Genomic DNA, 13,389 nt, shown 5'->3' with positions numbered 1-13,389 from the left:
TGCTGGAGCCTGACCTCACACCCTCCCCACCCCAGGGAGCTGAGTCCTGAGCTCCCCAGCCTGGCGAGGGCCTCTGAATGGCCTCCTGAATGGCCTCCAGGAGTGGGGCTAAGGGGCTCAGTGGGAAGCTGTGACCACCCCCACCCCAGCCAAACAATGGGATTCGTCATGGAGGGGAGAGCAGGGAGTGGGGTTCAGCACCCCAAGAAGGGAGAGGCGGCATGTGACTGAGCAGAGATGGGGAGGGAGCTGTGCACCTGTGTTTACATTTAACTCTATTTCTGAATGGTCTCCCCTCCCCAGCATGCATTATAGCACACCCATCCCCACTCCCATCCTCCTGTGCATTATTACACCTCACCACCACCTATCCCTCTTGTTTCAGGCTCCTGTGTCCCCCCACTCCCCAACACCAACACTCCTCCCAGCCCAGCCTAGCCCAGGCCTGGCTGGGCCCTAGCACACGCCCCTGGGGTGTCAGGGGACTGGCACAGAAAGAGCCAGGGGCACCCCCCATCAGGTGCAGCAGCCTCACCTCCTCCATGGTGGACTCCATCTCCTCCTCGCACTGGGAGTAGTCCCTCCATGGCTGCGTTCCATTCACCATCACCCACTGCCCATCTGGCCCACACTTGCGGCTCACCAACCCATGTTTCACTGCAGACACAGAGCACACCAGGGTCACCTTTCAGCCTGACTGCCTTCCCCTGGGGACTCCCCTCAGACAAAAGCCTGATCCCCCGAGCTTCCCACAACAGGCAATCCTGGGGACAGTAATAATGTGTATAATAAACCAGCCTCTAAGAGGGGTATGTTTGCAGTGTTGTAGCCATGTTGATCTCAAATATTAGAGAGACAAGGTGGGTGAGATGGTGTCTTTTACTGGACCAACTTCTGCTGGTGAGAGAGACAAGCTTTCCAGCTCCACAGAGCTCTGCTTCAGGCCTGGCAAAGAAGTCAGGGGAGTAGGCAGATAGTTAAAGAAGGAAATGTGTGGCTGTTCTAGGGTTGTGTTGTGCATTGTTGGCAACTGTGGAGCTATTGCCAGGATAGATGTGTGTTGGCTGACTAAAGAGGCTGTTAATACTCAAAGAAGTTGGAGTACATTTGGTTTAAGCTGCAATCTGTGGTGATGAAGTGGAGTCGACCCCTCAAGTGGAGACACACCCAGGAATCACCAGATGAAAGGGTGATACCTGGGTCTGTCTCCACTTGAGGGGTCAGCACATACTAACGCAAGCGTACATTAGTATGTGCATTAGTATCCTCGCAAACACCAGGGAACTGGCTGCAACCTTTGGTACCATTTAACCATTTAATCCGCAAATTTGGGCAGAATAATGCAAAATATTATCTTATTTTGTCACTGCTAATGCTATGACTGATGAAGGTAAGCAGAAAGCTATCACATTCAGCAGTGTAGGGGCCTGTTAACCCCTGAAAAGCCTGGAGATGAAACTTCTGATGAGCTAGTAAATCTGTTAAAAAACCATTTCAACCCAACAGCCAGGGAACAGAAATAGGGAGAGACAGTAGGAAAATTTGTGTCAGGACTGAGGAAGCTCCTTCAAGATTGTAATTACGGTGTAACTCTGACACAAATGCCAACAGACAGATTAGTTTGTGGCATGAATGATGACAGAATGCAAAGGAGATTACCCTCTGAACCACAATTACATTTGAAACAGCTCTGAAATCAGCCCAGGCTATGGAATCTGCAAAGAAAAATATACAGGATTTACAAATACAAGTCACAGAAGCCTTCAGAAGAGCCTTCAGGGAACACAAGGTACTGTGCCCAAAATTGCCAGGCAACCTGGGAAAGTGATCCAATCAGTAGCAGGGAGTGTTATCATTGTGGAGGCAAACACACCCGAAAGGTCTGCAGATTTAAACATGAAAAATGTCACATTTACAGATCGACTGTTGTTAGAAGATATTAGAAGACCATGCCAAAATAAAACCAAGCAAGCAGAGGCATAAACCATGATGAAAAGCAGCCTCATAGCCATGGTACTGGAGAAGGAAAGCAATGAAAAAGAAGAGGAAGAAGTGACTTATCCTATTTATAGTATTACTGAAACAAATATTCCTAAAGTAGATCCCATTCATATTGGACTGACTGTAAGTGGGGGAAAAATGCACAGTTTGAGCTCAAATATGGGATGTAGCATGACTATTATGAACCAAGAAGCATGTGAGACCTTGTGGAAAGATAGCGAACCATCTCCAGTGCAGAAACAGGATAAAATCATAGAATCATAGAATATCAGGGTTGGAAGGGACCTCAGGAGGGCATCTAGTCCAACCCCCTGCTCAAAGCAGGACCAATCCCCAACTAAATCATCCCAGCCAGAGCTTTGTCAAGCCTGACCTTAGAAACCTCTAAGGAAGGAGATTCCACCATCTCCCTAGGTAACCCATTCCAGTGCTTCACCACCCTCCTAGTGAAAAAGTTTTTTCTAATATCCAACCTAAACCTCCCCCACTACAACTTGAGACCATTACGCCTTGTTCTGTTATCTGCTACCACTGAGAACAGTCTAGATCCATCCTCTTTGGAACCCCCTTTCAGATAGTTGAAAGCAGCTATCAAATCCCCCCTCATTCTTCTCTTCTGCAGACTAAACAATCCCAGTTCCCTCAGCCTCTCCTCATAAGTCATGTGCTCCAGCCCCCTTATCATTTTTGTTGCCCTCCACAACAAATGAAACACTGGAGAAGCAATAAAGATACTGGGAGCCACCAATGCAAAGGTTTCCCACCAGAGCCAAATAAGGCATCCACCATTGCTCATGGCTGAAGGCCCTGACCCAAAGTTGCTTGGTCGAGGATGGTTGGATGACCTTTCACTGGACTGGAAGAGAAAAGTGCATCACTTTAAATCAGAAGATAATCTAGTTCTGGAAACTGTTTTAAATACATATAAGGAGTATTTAAAGATGAATGGGGCACCTTAAAAGGCACGACTGCTAAAAATCTACATAAATGTCACGCCTTGTTATTTCAAACCCAGATCTGTACTCTCTGTTATGAAACAAAAAGTTGAAATTAAAAAGACTAGAGGCAACTGGTATTACTGAGCCTGTTCTTCTTTTGTATGGCATTTGAAAACCAACAGGCTGGGATTATAACTGAAACTGGTGAATCAAAAGCCATTCTAATGCTTTGAACCAGGTGGATCCTTCTTGTGCCACCACCATAACCGTGAATGCGACAATTGTCTGTAATGTGTTGCATGGTTTGTACCTCACCACAGTGACAATTCGGTGATTCTTTGATTTTTCCATCAGTGGAGAAGATAGCTGCACCTTCTGTGTGTTGTCTGCATGTGGCTGAGCACAGTCTGCTGCCAATGGGGAAGGCAAAACCCCGGGACTTCCTTTGGTGGATCTTCAATCAGGTCTTTGTTTGGGACATCACAAGCATCCCAGAATTTGAACCAGTGAGTGCTGGTGTCCTTTCCATTGGCCTGTAGCATCCAGAAAGACTTCCCATAAAGTTTTCTGAATGGGCTGCACCAATAGTATCAGTGTTAAAGCCAGATGGCGCCGTACCATATCAGATGGCGCCGTACAATATCTGGGACTGTAAATTGCCTGTAAATAGGGTCTCACAATTAGAACAGTCCTCAATTCCAAAACCTGAGGATCTGTTTGTAGTTTTAGCAGGAGCTATGTTAGACATGAGCCATGCCTATCAACAGATGGACTCTTCTTCCAGGACAAAGCACTAAGACACTGTAAATACTCACAAAGGCCTGTTTAAAAATAATCAGTTTCCTTTTGGGGTGCCCTCAGCTCCTGCTATTTTCCAAAGAAGCATGGAGGGATTCATTCAGGGAGTTCCACATGTGGTTTGGGATGGGGTGTCTACCCCCCCTCCCCAAGCCTGAATAGGTGAAAGAGGCCAACTAACCTTAGAGGTGGCACGTGGAGAAGAGCCAGGAACTGATAAGGCCTAATGGCTGACGAAGCCCAGCTGGGGTAAGAGCTGGGCTAGGCTTATAAAGAGAGGAAGTAGGTGGTAGGAGGTGGGCAGCAGGGAGGAGCTCTGCAGTCACTCCCTAGAGAGGAGGGGAGTTGGCTAGGTACAAGGAGGAGTTCTAGGGGGAGAGTAGGTCCTGGGATCCTGCCTTCGACTGCAGACTCAGGCAAGAAGCCGAGAGGGGTGAAGTAACCATGGGGAGTGGAGATGGGCCAGAAAATAGAGAAAAGAGTTAAGAAAGAGGCCAAGGCGTGGCAACAGGTTGGAGGTTGAGCAGACTGCAGTTGCTGGGCATAGGGTCCCTGGGCTGGAACCTGGAGTAGTGGGCAGGCCTGGGTTCCCCTGCTAGCCACTGGGAAAGTGGCACAGATTTGGCAGTGGATCAGAAGACTGCCTGAGACAGTTGATCCAGTGGGACTTTGATACCTTGGAAAGGGAGGGCTATAGTGACCTGGCCAGAGGGTCGAGTCATGAAGAGGGAGCACCCCAAGTCCAGAGAGAGAGATCGCAGAGCTAGCAAATGAGCAATGGAAGTGGGGCACCAGACTGGATGAGAACTAACCCCCCACATGTAGCCACAAGGAAGCACCACAGCAGTGAGTGTACCCCACGGGAGGCAGTATATTTGGATGGTACACTAATGAGAGATACCACTGACACAAAATAGTTACAACATTTAGCAGAAGTGCTAAACAGGCTAACGAAAGCAGGTATGAAATGAAAGCGTTAGCCCAGATTTACCTGTGGTGGCCAAAGATGGATACGGACATTGAGAGTTTGGGTACAAGCCTGTTAAATTGGTCAAAAGAGTTGCAAAGCTTCTACTGTGACACCACTCCATTCTTTGTAGTGGCCAGAGAAGCCTTGGAGAACAGTGCACATCGATTATCCTGGACCATTCCTGGGGAAGACTGTTTTCAGTACTAGTGTGTGCACATTTCGGATGGGTAGGAACCCATGAATACATCCCCTAGCGAAGCCACCATAGTAAAAGTAAGGACCAGTTTTAGGATCTATGCTTTACCTGAAATGCTTGTATTAGATCATGGAAGATGTTACTAGCATGGAATTCCAAAAATTTATGAAGCAAAACAGCATTCAACAAGTTACATCGACACCTCCGTCCATCCTCAAATAGGTTATCTGAATGGACAATTCAGACATTTAAAGAGGGTATTAAAAGAATACTTGGGGGTACTATAGATATGAGAGTGTCTCATTAATTGTCAGATAATACAGCAGTCTACTACAGGCCTGTCCCCAGCGGAGATGTTAATGGGAAGGAAACTAAAGTCAAGGTTAGACCCTATGCATCCATTCTTAGTGGGGAAAATACAGCAAAAACAACACAAGCAAAAGCAGCAGATATGCTAAAAAATGTAGTTTTACTGTTGAAGTCCTTTATGTGAAAACCTTTGGTCACAACTGGATGCCAGGGGCCATTCAAGACGTTAAAGGACCAGAGTCCTACCCAGTAATTCTGGGAGATGGCACAGTTGTGCGCCAACATGTGGATCAGCTGAGAAAAAGGAAGTCTGGAGGGGAAGCCGCCAGACACAATATCAAGTGTTACAGACAGACCTCGTGAACAGACGGTTGAAGAATCACAGAATGACCGGTCTGACCCAAAAGTGGGTCCTGAAAATGCAACACGGATGGCTGAATCCCCTTTTGCAGAGCTTGAACTGTGGGGTTCTATATGGGAGAAATGTCCACCTATCTGTATAAAAGATTATATAGCGTAACAGTGACTGAGTGCCTCTTTACACTGTTTTACTGTTATTGGCGATCGGAAATGCATTACCAGGTATTCTTATTGTTTTGTAAGTTGTGTAGTAAATAATTAAAAGTGTGTGTGGGGGGGTGTTATCATGTGTATAATAAGCCAGCCACTAGCGTAGGGTTGCCAGGTGTCTGGTTTTCAGCCAGAACATCTAGTCAAAAAGGGAACCTGGCAGCGTCCCGTCAGATGCTAAAAGTCCAGTTGGCTGCAGTAACTGGCCTCTGCCACTTGGGCTACATTTGGTTTATGCTACCACAGGGACTCCCTCTGTTGGGGCCTATGGCTGGTTTAGTTTGTTGCCAATCCCCTACAGTGATGGGGGAGCCAGAAAGGGCTGACAGCACCACCGCAACATTCAGATGCTCCTCCCAGCGTGGAATGAATGAGCACAGCCTGGCACATGGCTCTGTAAGATCAGGCCACAAAGCCAGGTTGGCCCTTGAGACCCTTGGAGTCAGGCCAGGAGCATCCCCATGACAGCCTCTCTCGCTGTGCATTGGCTGCCCCTCTGGGCTCCCGCTGGCAGAGGAAGAGACGCGTAAGAGCGGCAGAGGGTGGTGTGGGGGAGATGGTTACCCTGCGCTGGGGGCTGAGTACAGGGCCTGTTTGCAGGGGATTCTGGCTGCAGAGGCAGGTGGATTCTCCTGTTTCCAAGCTGTTCTCCCGTCCCTCGCAGACTCACCCTGGGTGATGAGGCTACAGGGCCTGGTGCAGGCTGTCGGGCCATTGCTTGCAGCTGTTTGGGTTGGGTGAGTGGCCCAGTGAGGCGACAGAGCCATGGGTCAAGCTGACCGAGCTGTGGGGAGTGCTATAGAGAGGGGCTGTTCCTACCCCATGGGCAGGGGCAGGTGATGGGCCTCCCTCCCCATATGCAGGCACAGCAAAAAGGCACCCCTGCAAGTGAGCATGCAGCCCCAAGGCAGCATGACCCAGCCACAGGGCAGCATGACCCAGCCCCACTAAACTGCTGAATACCTCCCCGGAGGTGCCAGGCACCTGATTCTAGCCCCTTGTGCAGTCACTCACCAGTGCCTAGTGAGAGTGAGACGCTTCACTGGGGGAGACCTGGTCGTGTTTCACACCCACTCTGTGCAGGGGTGAGCGATGCCCTGAGGTGTGCAAGGCCCTGAGGGTTTAGGGAAAGTGGATCCCCAGGTCCTACTCACAGCCCTGCCACTGACTCGCAGTGTGACCCTGACCAAGTCAGCTCCCTGTGGTCTGCCTCAGTTTCCCCATCTCTACAGTGGAGAGGATTGTGACCCCCTGTGAAGTCAGATGCCAGACTCCAGAGCAGGGCACTGGGGTGTTACCTTTCTCAAACCACGGCAGGTAGAAAGGGCAGGACACGTTGATGGTGCTGCCCGGACTCCCATCTGGCCAGCAGGCGTACATGTCGAACGTCCGGTTGCAGTAGAGCCCTTTGAAGGACAAAGGCAAAGCTCAGGAGGGGAGAAGCCAGCAGTCTGCACAGTGTCTGGTCTGCACCATTCCTATCATCTGCTAACAAAGGCCTTGCAAACAGCCTGGCCGCGGGAATTGCAGGTAGTCACACCTGTTAGCTGTGAGCATTCCTCATTCCCCTCCCCTGCCGACTTGGTGGAACTCTCCACCTGCCACCACCCAGAAGCCACTCTGCAAACAGCTCTCCAGCCATCCCAGCCAGCAGCTGCTGCTCTTAGCGAGAGCCTCATCCAAAGCCCTGGGACTCACTTGGGCCCTGACTTCCCTGAGCTTCGGCTCAGGCCCACACCTGCCTTCGTGGGGTGCTGACGGCCTGTTGGCCATTCTCATGGTCACAGTGACCCAGGCTACTACTGGGAGCTCCTCGAATCAAAATGCTGAGACTTAGCTTTAACAATGCGAGCTTCAGTGATTGTGTGCACGTGCCCTGGGAACTGGCCCTACTTGGTCTGTACACTGCTCACAGCAGGGACTGTCTGTTCCGTGTCTGCACAACGCCGAGCACCGTGGGACCCTGACCTCTGATTGGGGCCCCAAGGTACTACTACAATGCAAAGGCTAGAGCCCACCAATGCCCAGTGATGGCCAAAGTCCCAGAATCCTGCCCGCCCTCACACTGAGCGGGGCCTGGGACCTTGGCAGCTGTCTCATGGGTTAGTCTGAGTGCCGGCTATCGGCCTGGGCCCTGGACAGGATTTCCCAGGGAGCAGGCAACCCAGCTGAGTTGTCTCCTGGAGCCCTGCACCATGTTTTGCTTCTTTTCAGCACCCAGAGCTCCAAGTGCCACACTGTGAGGGCCATGCCACCCAGGAACTCTCTGCAAACCTCTGCCCATGTGTCTGTTTCATCTCCTCTCAGCCTGTGATGAGACAGGCTCTGTGTCTCCTCACCTTGGACATGCAGCCAGTTGCCATGGTGGCGTCACAATGAGTTGATGGTGGCTAATGCGGTGCAAGCCGGGCAGGTGCTTCCCATGGTGGCACAGATTGGGGGCCGTAATTAGCTAGTGGGGGTGGGGATCACCTGGTCCCCTCCATGTTCTTAATGGCTTTGAGCAGGCAGGTGCGTCAGCTGCGGCAGGTGGCTCTTAGCTGCGGCAGCAGGCCAGGGGCTGGCTGGGGTTGGCCATGGCCATCCAGTGGAATGGCCATGAGGCAATCAGCACTGCGGGTGACGGTATTAATGAGCCATGGCGGGGGAGCCTCTGGCAGTTGTGGAGGGGTGGGGGCAGAATTGCAGGGACTGTCATGTCATCAGAAACATCCCAGCTCCTAGCCCTCGTCCCCAGGAAAGGGCTGGCCTGTGGGAGTTTCTCTCCCCACACTTGCAAAAGCGCAGGCACGCTCCGAGTGTCTCAGCTCCAGCCCCAGAGTCAAGATTTCACTGTGGCCATCACTGGTCCAAGCTGAGAGCAGATCCTGACAGCCCCCGCTCGGAGGGAGCCGCCCCTGCAGGAACGTGGCCATAGTCAGCAAATCCACTATGCTTACGGTCTCCAAACCCCCCAGCACTGCCCCTGCGGGCTGCACTACCTGTGGGGTATGGATCATTTGCCAGCTTCTTCAAGCACTCGTCCCGGTATCTCATCCACTCCTCGAAGGTCTTCTCCAGAACCTTCGCTCTGCAGTGCTGGGAGGACAGAGCTCAGGTTAGAGCCTTGCGCCGGCCCAGGGCTCCGGCAGCCCTGCCTGGAGCACAGGGACCGCCATGGAAAATGCAGCCCCTTCCCACTCACTCAGCCTGGTCAGCATGCAGGAGGAGGCAGAGGCTAGATCTGTGGGTGGGCCCAGGGCTGGAATGGCAGTGGGTGCAGGGCTGGATTGAAGGCCATCGGCCCAACGGTGGGTGGGGTAGGGTTGCCAACTGTCTAATCGCACAAACCCAAACACCCTTGCCCCCACCTGCCCCCTCTGCCCCAAGCCCCAGCCCCTGCCCTGCCCCTTCTCCAAAGGCCCACCCCCCGCTCACTCCAGCTCCCCTCCCTCCGTCGCTCGCTCTCTCCCAACCTCACTCACTTTCACCAGGCTGGGGCAGACGGTTGGGGTGTGAGATGGGGTGTGGGCTCTGAGCTGGGGGTTGGGATCAAGGGGTTCAGAGTGTGGGTAGGGGTTCGGGCGCAAGGAGCAAGTCTGGGTGTGGGAGGGGGCTAAGGGCTGGGGCAGGGGGTTGGGGTGCAGGAGGGGTTTGGCATGCAGGCTCCAGCTGGGAGGAGACTGGGGCAGAGGGTTGAGGTGCAGGGGGGATTCGGGGTGCAGGCTCCAGCTTGGTGGCACTTAGCTCAGGTGGGTTCCAGAAGTGGCAGCATGTCTGGCAGCGCCTCCTAGGCTCATGAGCAGCTAGGCGGCTCTGTGTGCTCACCCTGCCTGCAAACACTGCCCACACAGCTCCCATTGGCCACGGTTCCCTGTTCCCAAAAGGAGCTACGGAGTTGGCACTTGGGGCAGGGGCAGCGCGCGGAGACCCCCTGGCCACACCTCCTCCTAGGAGCCACTGCCAGACATGCTGGCCATTTCCGGGAACGGCAGGGAGCCAGGGCAGGCAGGGAACCAGCCTTAGCCCCACTGGGCCACTGGACTTTTAGCGGCTTAAAATCTCCCGGTTTGGCTTCAGTAGCCTCCGGGAGATACAGCCCGATTCTGGGAGACTCCTGGCCAAACCAGGAGGGTTGGCAACCCTAGGGTGGGGCCCAGATCTGGAACGGCAGGGAGTGCAGGGCTGGATTGAGGGCCATGGGCACAGCTGTGGGTGGGGCCCAGGACTGGAACACCAGGTGGTGCAGGGCTGGATTGAGGGCCCTGGGCACAGCTCTGGGTGGGGCCCAGGGCTGAAATGAAAGGCGGTGCAGGGCTGGATTGAGGGCCATTGACACAGCTGTGGGTGAGGCCCTGGGTTGGATTGAGGGCCATCGGCACAGCTGTGGGTGGGGCCCAGGGCTGAAATGGCAGGTGGTGCAGGGCTGGATTGAGGACCATGGGCACAGCTGTGGGTGAGGCCCAGGGCTGGCAGAGCAATCTCTGGATTGAGGGCCATCGGGAGAGTGGTAGGGAACCCAATCTTGGTATAGTTGGGTGTTTGGGTCAGGATTAGGGGACACTGGCAGCTGGGGAAAGGGAGCAGCAGGTCCTATCATCCTGAAAACATTAAGGGGTATTTAATGAGATTCCAGGGAAACCCCATGGAGGATCTGAGTTGGGTCCTGGCGGCCAGACAACCCCCGGCTCTCCCTCCGCACCGCCAGGGCAGAGGAGATCAGCTCGGCGTTCTCGCAAGCAGGCCTCATCATTCGCGGCTCTGGCCCTCCCTGGTGCTAGGGCTGGGGACAGCCGGTGCAGACCCCAGGGCTGGATGGTCTCTGTGCTGTCACCAGCAGAGCGGCGCTGGGTCTCTAGAGCAATGGCAGGAGCGTTCCCGACCATTCTCTGGGAGGATGCAGCCACTGGGCCAAGTTCACTCCAGTGTAACCATTGCTCCACAGGCTTCCATGGAGTGACACTAGGGATGAACTTGGCCCACAGCACCTAGACAGTGTGGGCCGGGCATTCTCAGTGGAGGGGCCTCAGCTCTGGAACTCGCTTCCAGCTCTGTGGTCAGACAGCCCCAATCTGCTAAGCTTCAGGCCACACAACCTGAGGCCTGTCTCCTGCCCCGGGGCGATACTCATGTTACACTCAGTGGCTGGGCCGGAATCTCTCCTGGATTAACTGGTTGTGAGCCGGGCTGGGGGCTGTTTCTGAGCTGGGCAGGGAACATCTTCCAGAACAGAACAGTGACTGAGGGCAGAGTCAGAGCTTCCCAGACCAGCTGTCATCATCTTGTCTGACCTCCTGCATCACAATCATCCCTCTTCGACGACAGCAAATCAGTTTAAAACAATACCAATCTTGATTTAAAAGTCGCCAGTGATGGAGAATCTACCAGGATCCTTGGGAAATTATTTCCCCTCCCTATTAAACATTTCCATAAGGTGGGCTGGAAAGAGGGGGAGCCTAGAATCCCCTGCCTGCCTCTCCAGGGCAGCCCCTGTGGGGAGGGGCGGAGGCTTATGGGTACGGAGCCCAGCTTTGGGATTCGGTGCTGATGAGACCTGGCAGGTGCATGCACCCTTACCTGCATGGAGGAAAGGAGACACATCCAGGCAAGGTGAACAAGCATCCAGCTGTACAAGGAGCAGAACACGCCCTTCATGGCTATCCACTGGAGACTGGGGGAGAGAGACCAGTTGCTGGCCCCAGTGCGAGGGTCGCTGAGCCAAGCCGGGGTCCCTGGGTGCTGGAAGAGAGACAGAAGGGGAGTAGGAGCGATCACTTTGCAGTGGACTCAGGCGAGCGCTAAGCTTGCCAGTTGCAGCGTGGCCGCAGCTGCGCTTTGCCCCTTGGACCCTCTCTCCCTGTGTCACAGCTGGAGGAGAGCAGAGCCATCCTAGTATGCGTATAGGAAGGCTAACCGCTGCCACAGAGAACTGAGACCAGCCAGAACATGGGCAGCGGTGGTGGGGCGAGGCAAACCAGTGCCCCAGCCCATGTGGGGCATCGCCCAGAGCCAGAGTCTCCCCACAACGCCACGGCACATCCGTGTGGCAGCAGGGGCTGAGCATTTCACAAGGTTCCACAGGTGGGATGTGGATATCGCCCATCCCCCAGCTATCATAGAATCATAGGACAGGCAGGGACCTTGAGAGGTCATCTAGTCCAGTCCCCTGCACTCATGGCAGGACTAAGTATTATCTAGACCATCCCTGACTGGTGTTTGTCTAACCTGCTCTCAGAAATCTCCAGTGACGCAGATTCTACAACCTCGCTGGGCAATTTAGTCCAGTGCTTAACCGTCCTGACAGTTAGGAAGTTTTTTCCTAATGTCCAACCTAAACCTCCCTTGCTGCAAATTAAGCCCATTGCTTCTTGTCCTATCCTCAGAGGTTAAGAAAAACAATTTTTCTCCCTCCTCCTTGTAACAACCTTTTACATACTTGAAAACTGTTATCATGTCCCCTCTCAGTCTTCTCTTCTCCAGACTAAACTAACCCAGTTTTTTCAATCTTCCATCATAGGTCATGTTTTCTAGACCTTTAATCATTTTTGTTGCTCTTCTCTGGACTTTCTCCAATTTGTCTACATCTTTCCTGAAATGTGGCACCCAGAACTGGACACAACACTTCAGTTGAGGCCAAATCAGCGTAGAGTAGAGCAGAAGAATTACTTCTCATGTCTTGCTTACAACACTGCTGCTAATACAGCCCAGAATGGTCACTTTTTTTGCAACAGCGTTGCAGCATTGACTCATATTAACTTGTGGTCCACTATGGCCCCCAGATCCCTTTCCGCAGTACTTCCTAGGCAGTCATTTCCCATTTTGTATGTGTGCAACTGATTGTTTCTTCCTAAGTGGAGTACTTTGCATTTGTCCTTATTGAATTTCATCCTATTTACTTCAGACCATTTCTCCAGTTTGTCCAGATCATTTTGAATTTTAATCCTATCCTCAAGAGCACTTGCAAACCCTCCCAGCTTGGTATCATCCACAAACTTTGTAAGTATACTCTCTATGCCATTATCGAAATCAGTGGTCAGCAACCTGTCGATCCGGGAGCCTCTGCCAGTCGATCGTGATCTCTGGGCCACTAAAAGTCCGGCGGCACACTGGGGCTCATGCAGGCTGCCTGCCTGCCCTGGCCCCACACCACTCCCAGAACTGGCTGTCTGCAGGCACGTCTCTGTGGCCCCTGTGGGGAGGGGGAGGGAGAGAGAGGCAGCTCCACATGCTGCCCCTGCCCCTAGCACCGACCCCAAAGCTCCTATTGGCTGGGAACCAGCCAATGGGAGCTGTGGAGGTGGTGCTTGCAGGCACAGGCAGTGCATGGAGGCCTGCTGCCCCACTCCCCTCCAGGAGCCGTAGAGATGTGCCAGCAACCAGCTGCTTCCGGGAGTGACGTGGGGCCAGGGCAAGCAGGCATCCTGCATGAGCCCCGCTGTGCCACTGACTGGGAGCCTCCTGTGGTAAGCGCCTCGCAGCTGGAGCCTTCACCTCGCACCCCGCCCCCAAAAACCCCAATCCCCTACTCCAGTCCGGAGGCCCCTCCTGCACCAAACTCCCTCCCAGAGCTTGCACCCCTCATTCCTGCACCCAACCCCCTGCCCTAGGCTCAGCCAATGCACACCCCA

The 13,389-nt window shown here is 53.3% G+C and overlaps 1 protein-coding gene across 1 annotated transcript in view; it reads right to left on the bottom strand.

The window, feature by feature from the left end:
- The window catches only part of LOC140918433 (glucagon receptor-like), a 41,194-nt gene that overhangs the window by 11,556 nt on the left and 16,249 nt on the right, over positions 1 to 13,389 (bottom strand). The window contains exons 2-5 of the mRNA XM_073362814.1: positions 11,339 to 11,500; positions 8,764 to 8,860; positions 7,081 to 7,188; positions 536 to 657 (exon numbers count right to left, since the gene is read on the bottom strand). Of these exons, the coding sequence (XP_073218915.1) occupies positions 536 to 657; positions 7,081 to 7,188; positions 8,764 to 8,860; positions 11,339 to 11,416 (405 nt within the window). The 5' untranslated portion in view covers positions 11,417 to 11,500. The remainder of the gene's footprint in view (positions 1 to 535; positions 658 to 7,080; positions 7,189 to 8,763; positions 8,861 to 11,338; positions 11,501 to 13,389) is intronic.

Source organism: Lepidochelys kempii, chromosome 10 (genome assembly GCF_965140265.1).
Source record: "Lepidochelys kempii isolate rLepKem1 chromosome 10, rLepKem1.hap2, whole genome shotgun sequence".
NCBI lineage: Eukaryota > Metazoa > Chordata > Testudines > Cheloniidae > Lepidochelys > Lepidochelys kempii.
Note: the sequence above shows the minus strand (reverse complement) of the source record. Positions and strands in the feature narration are given on the sequence as shown.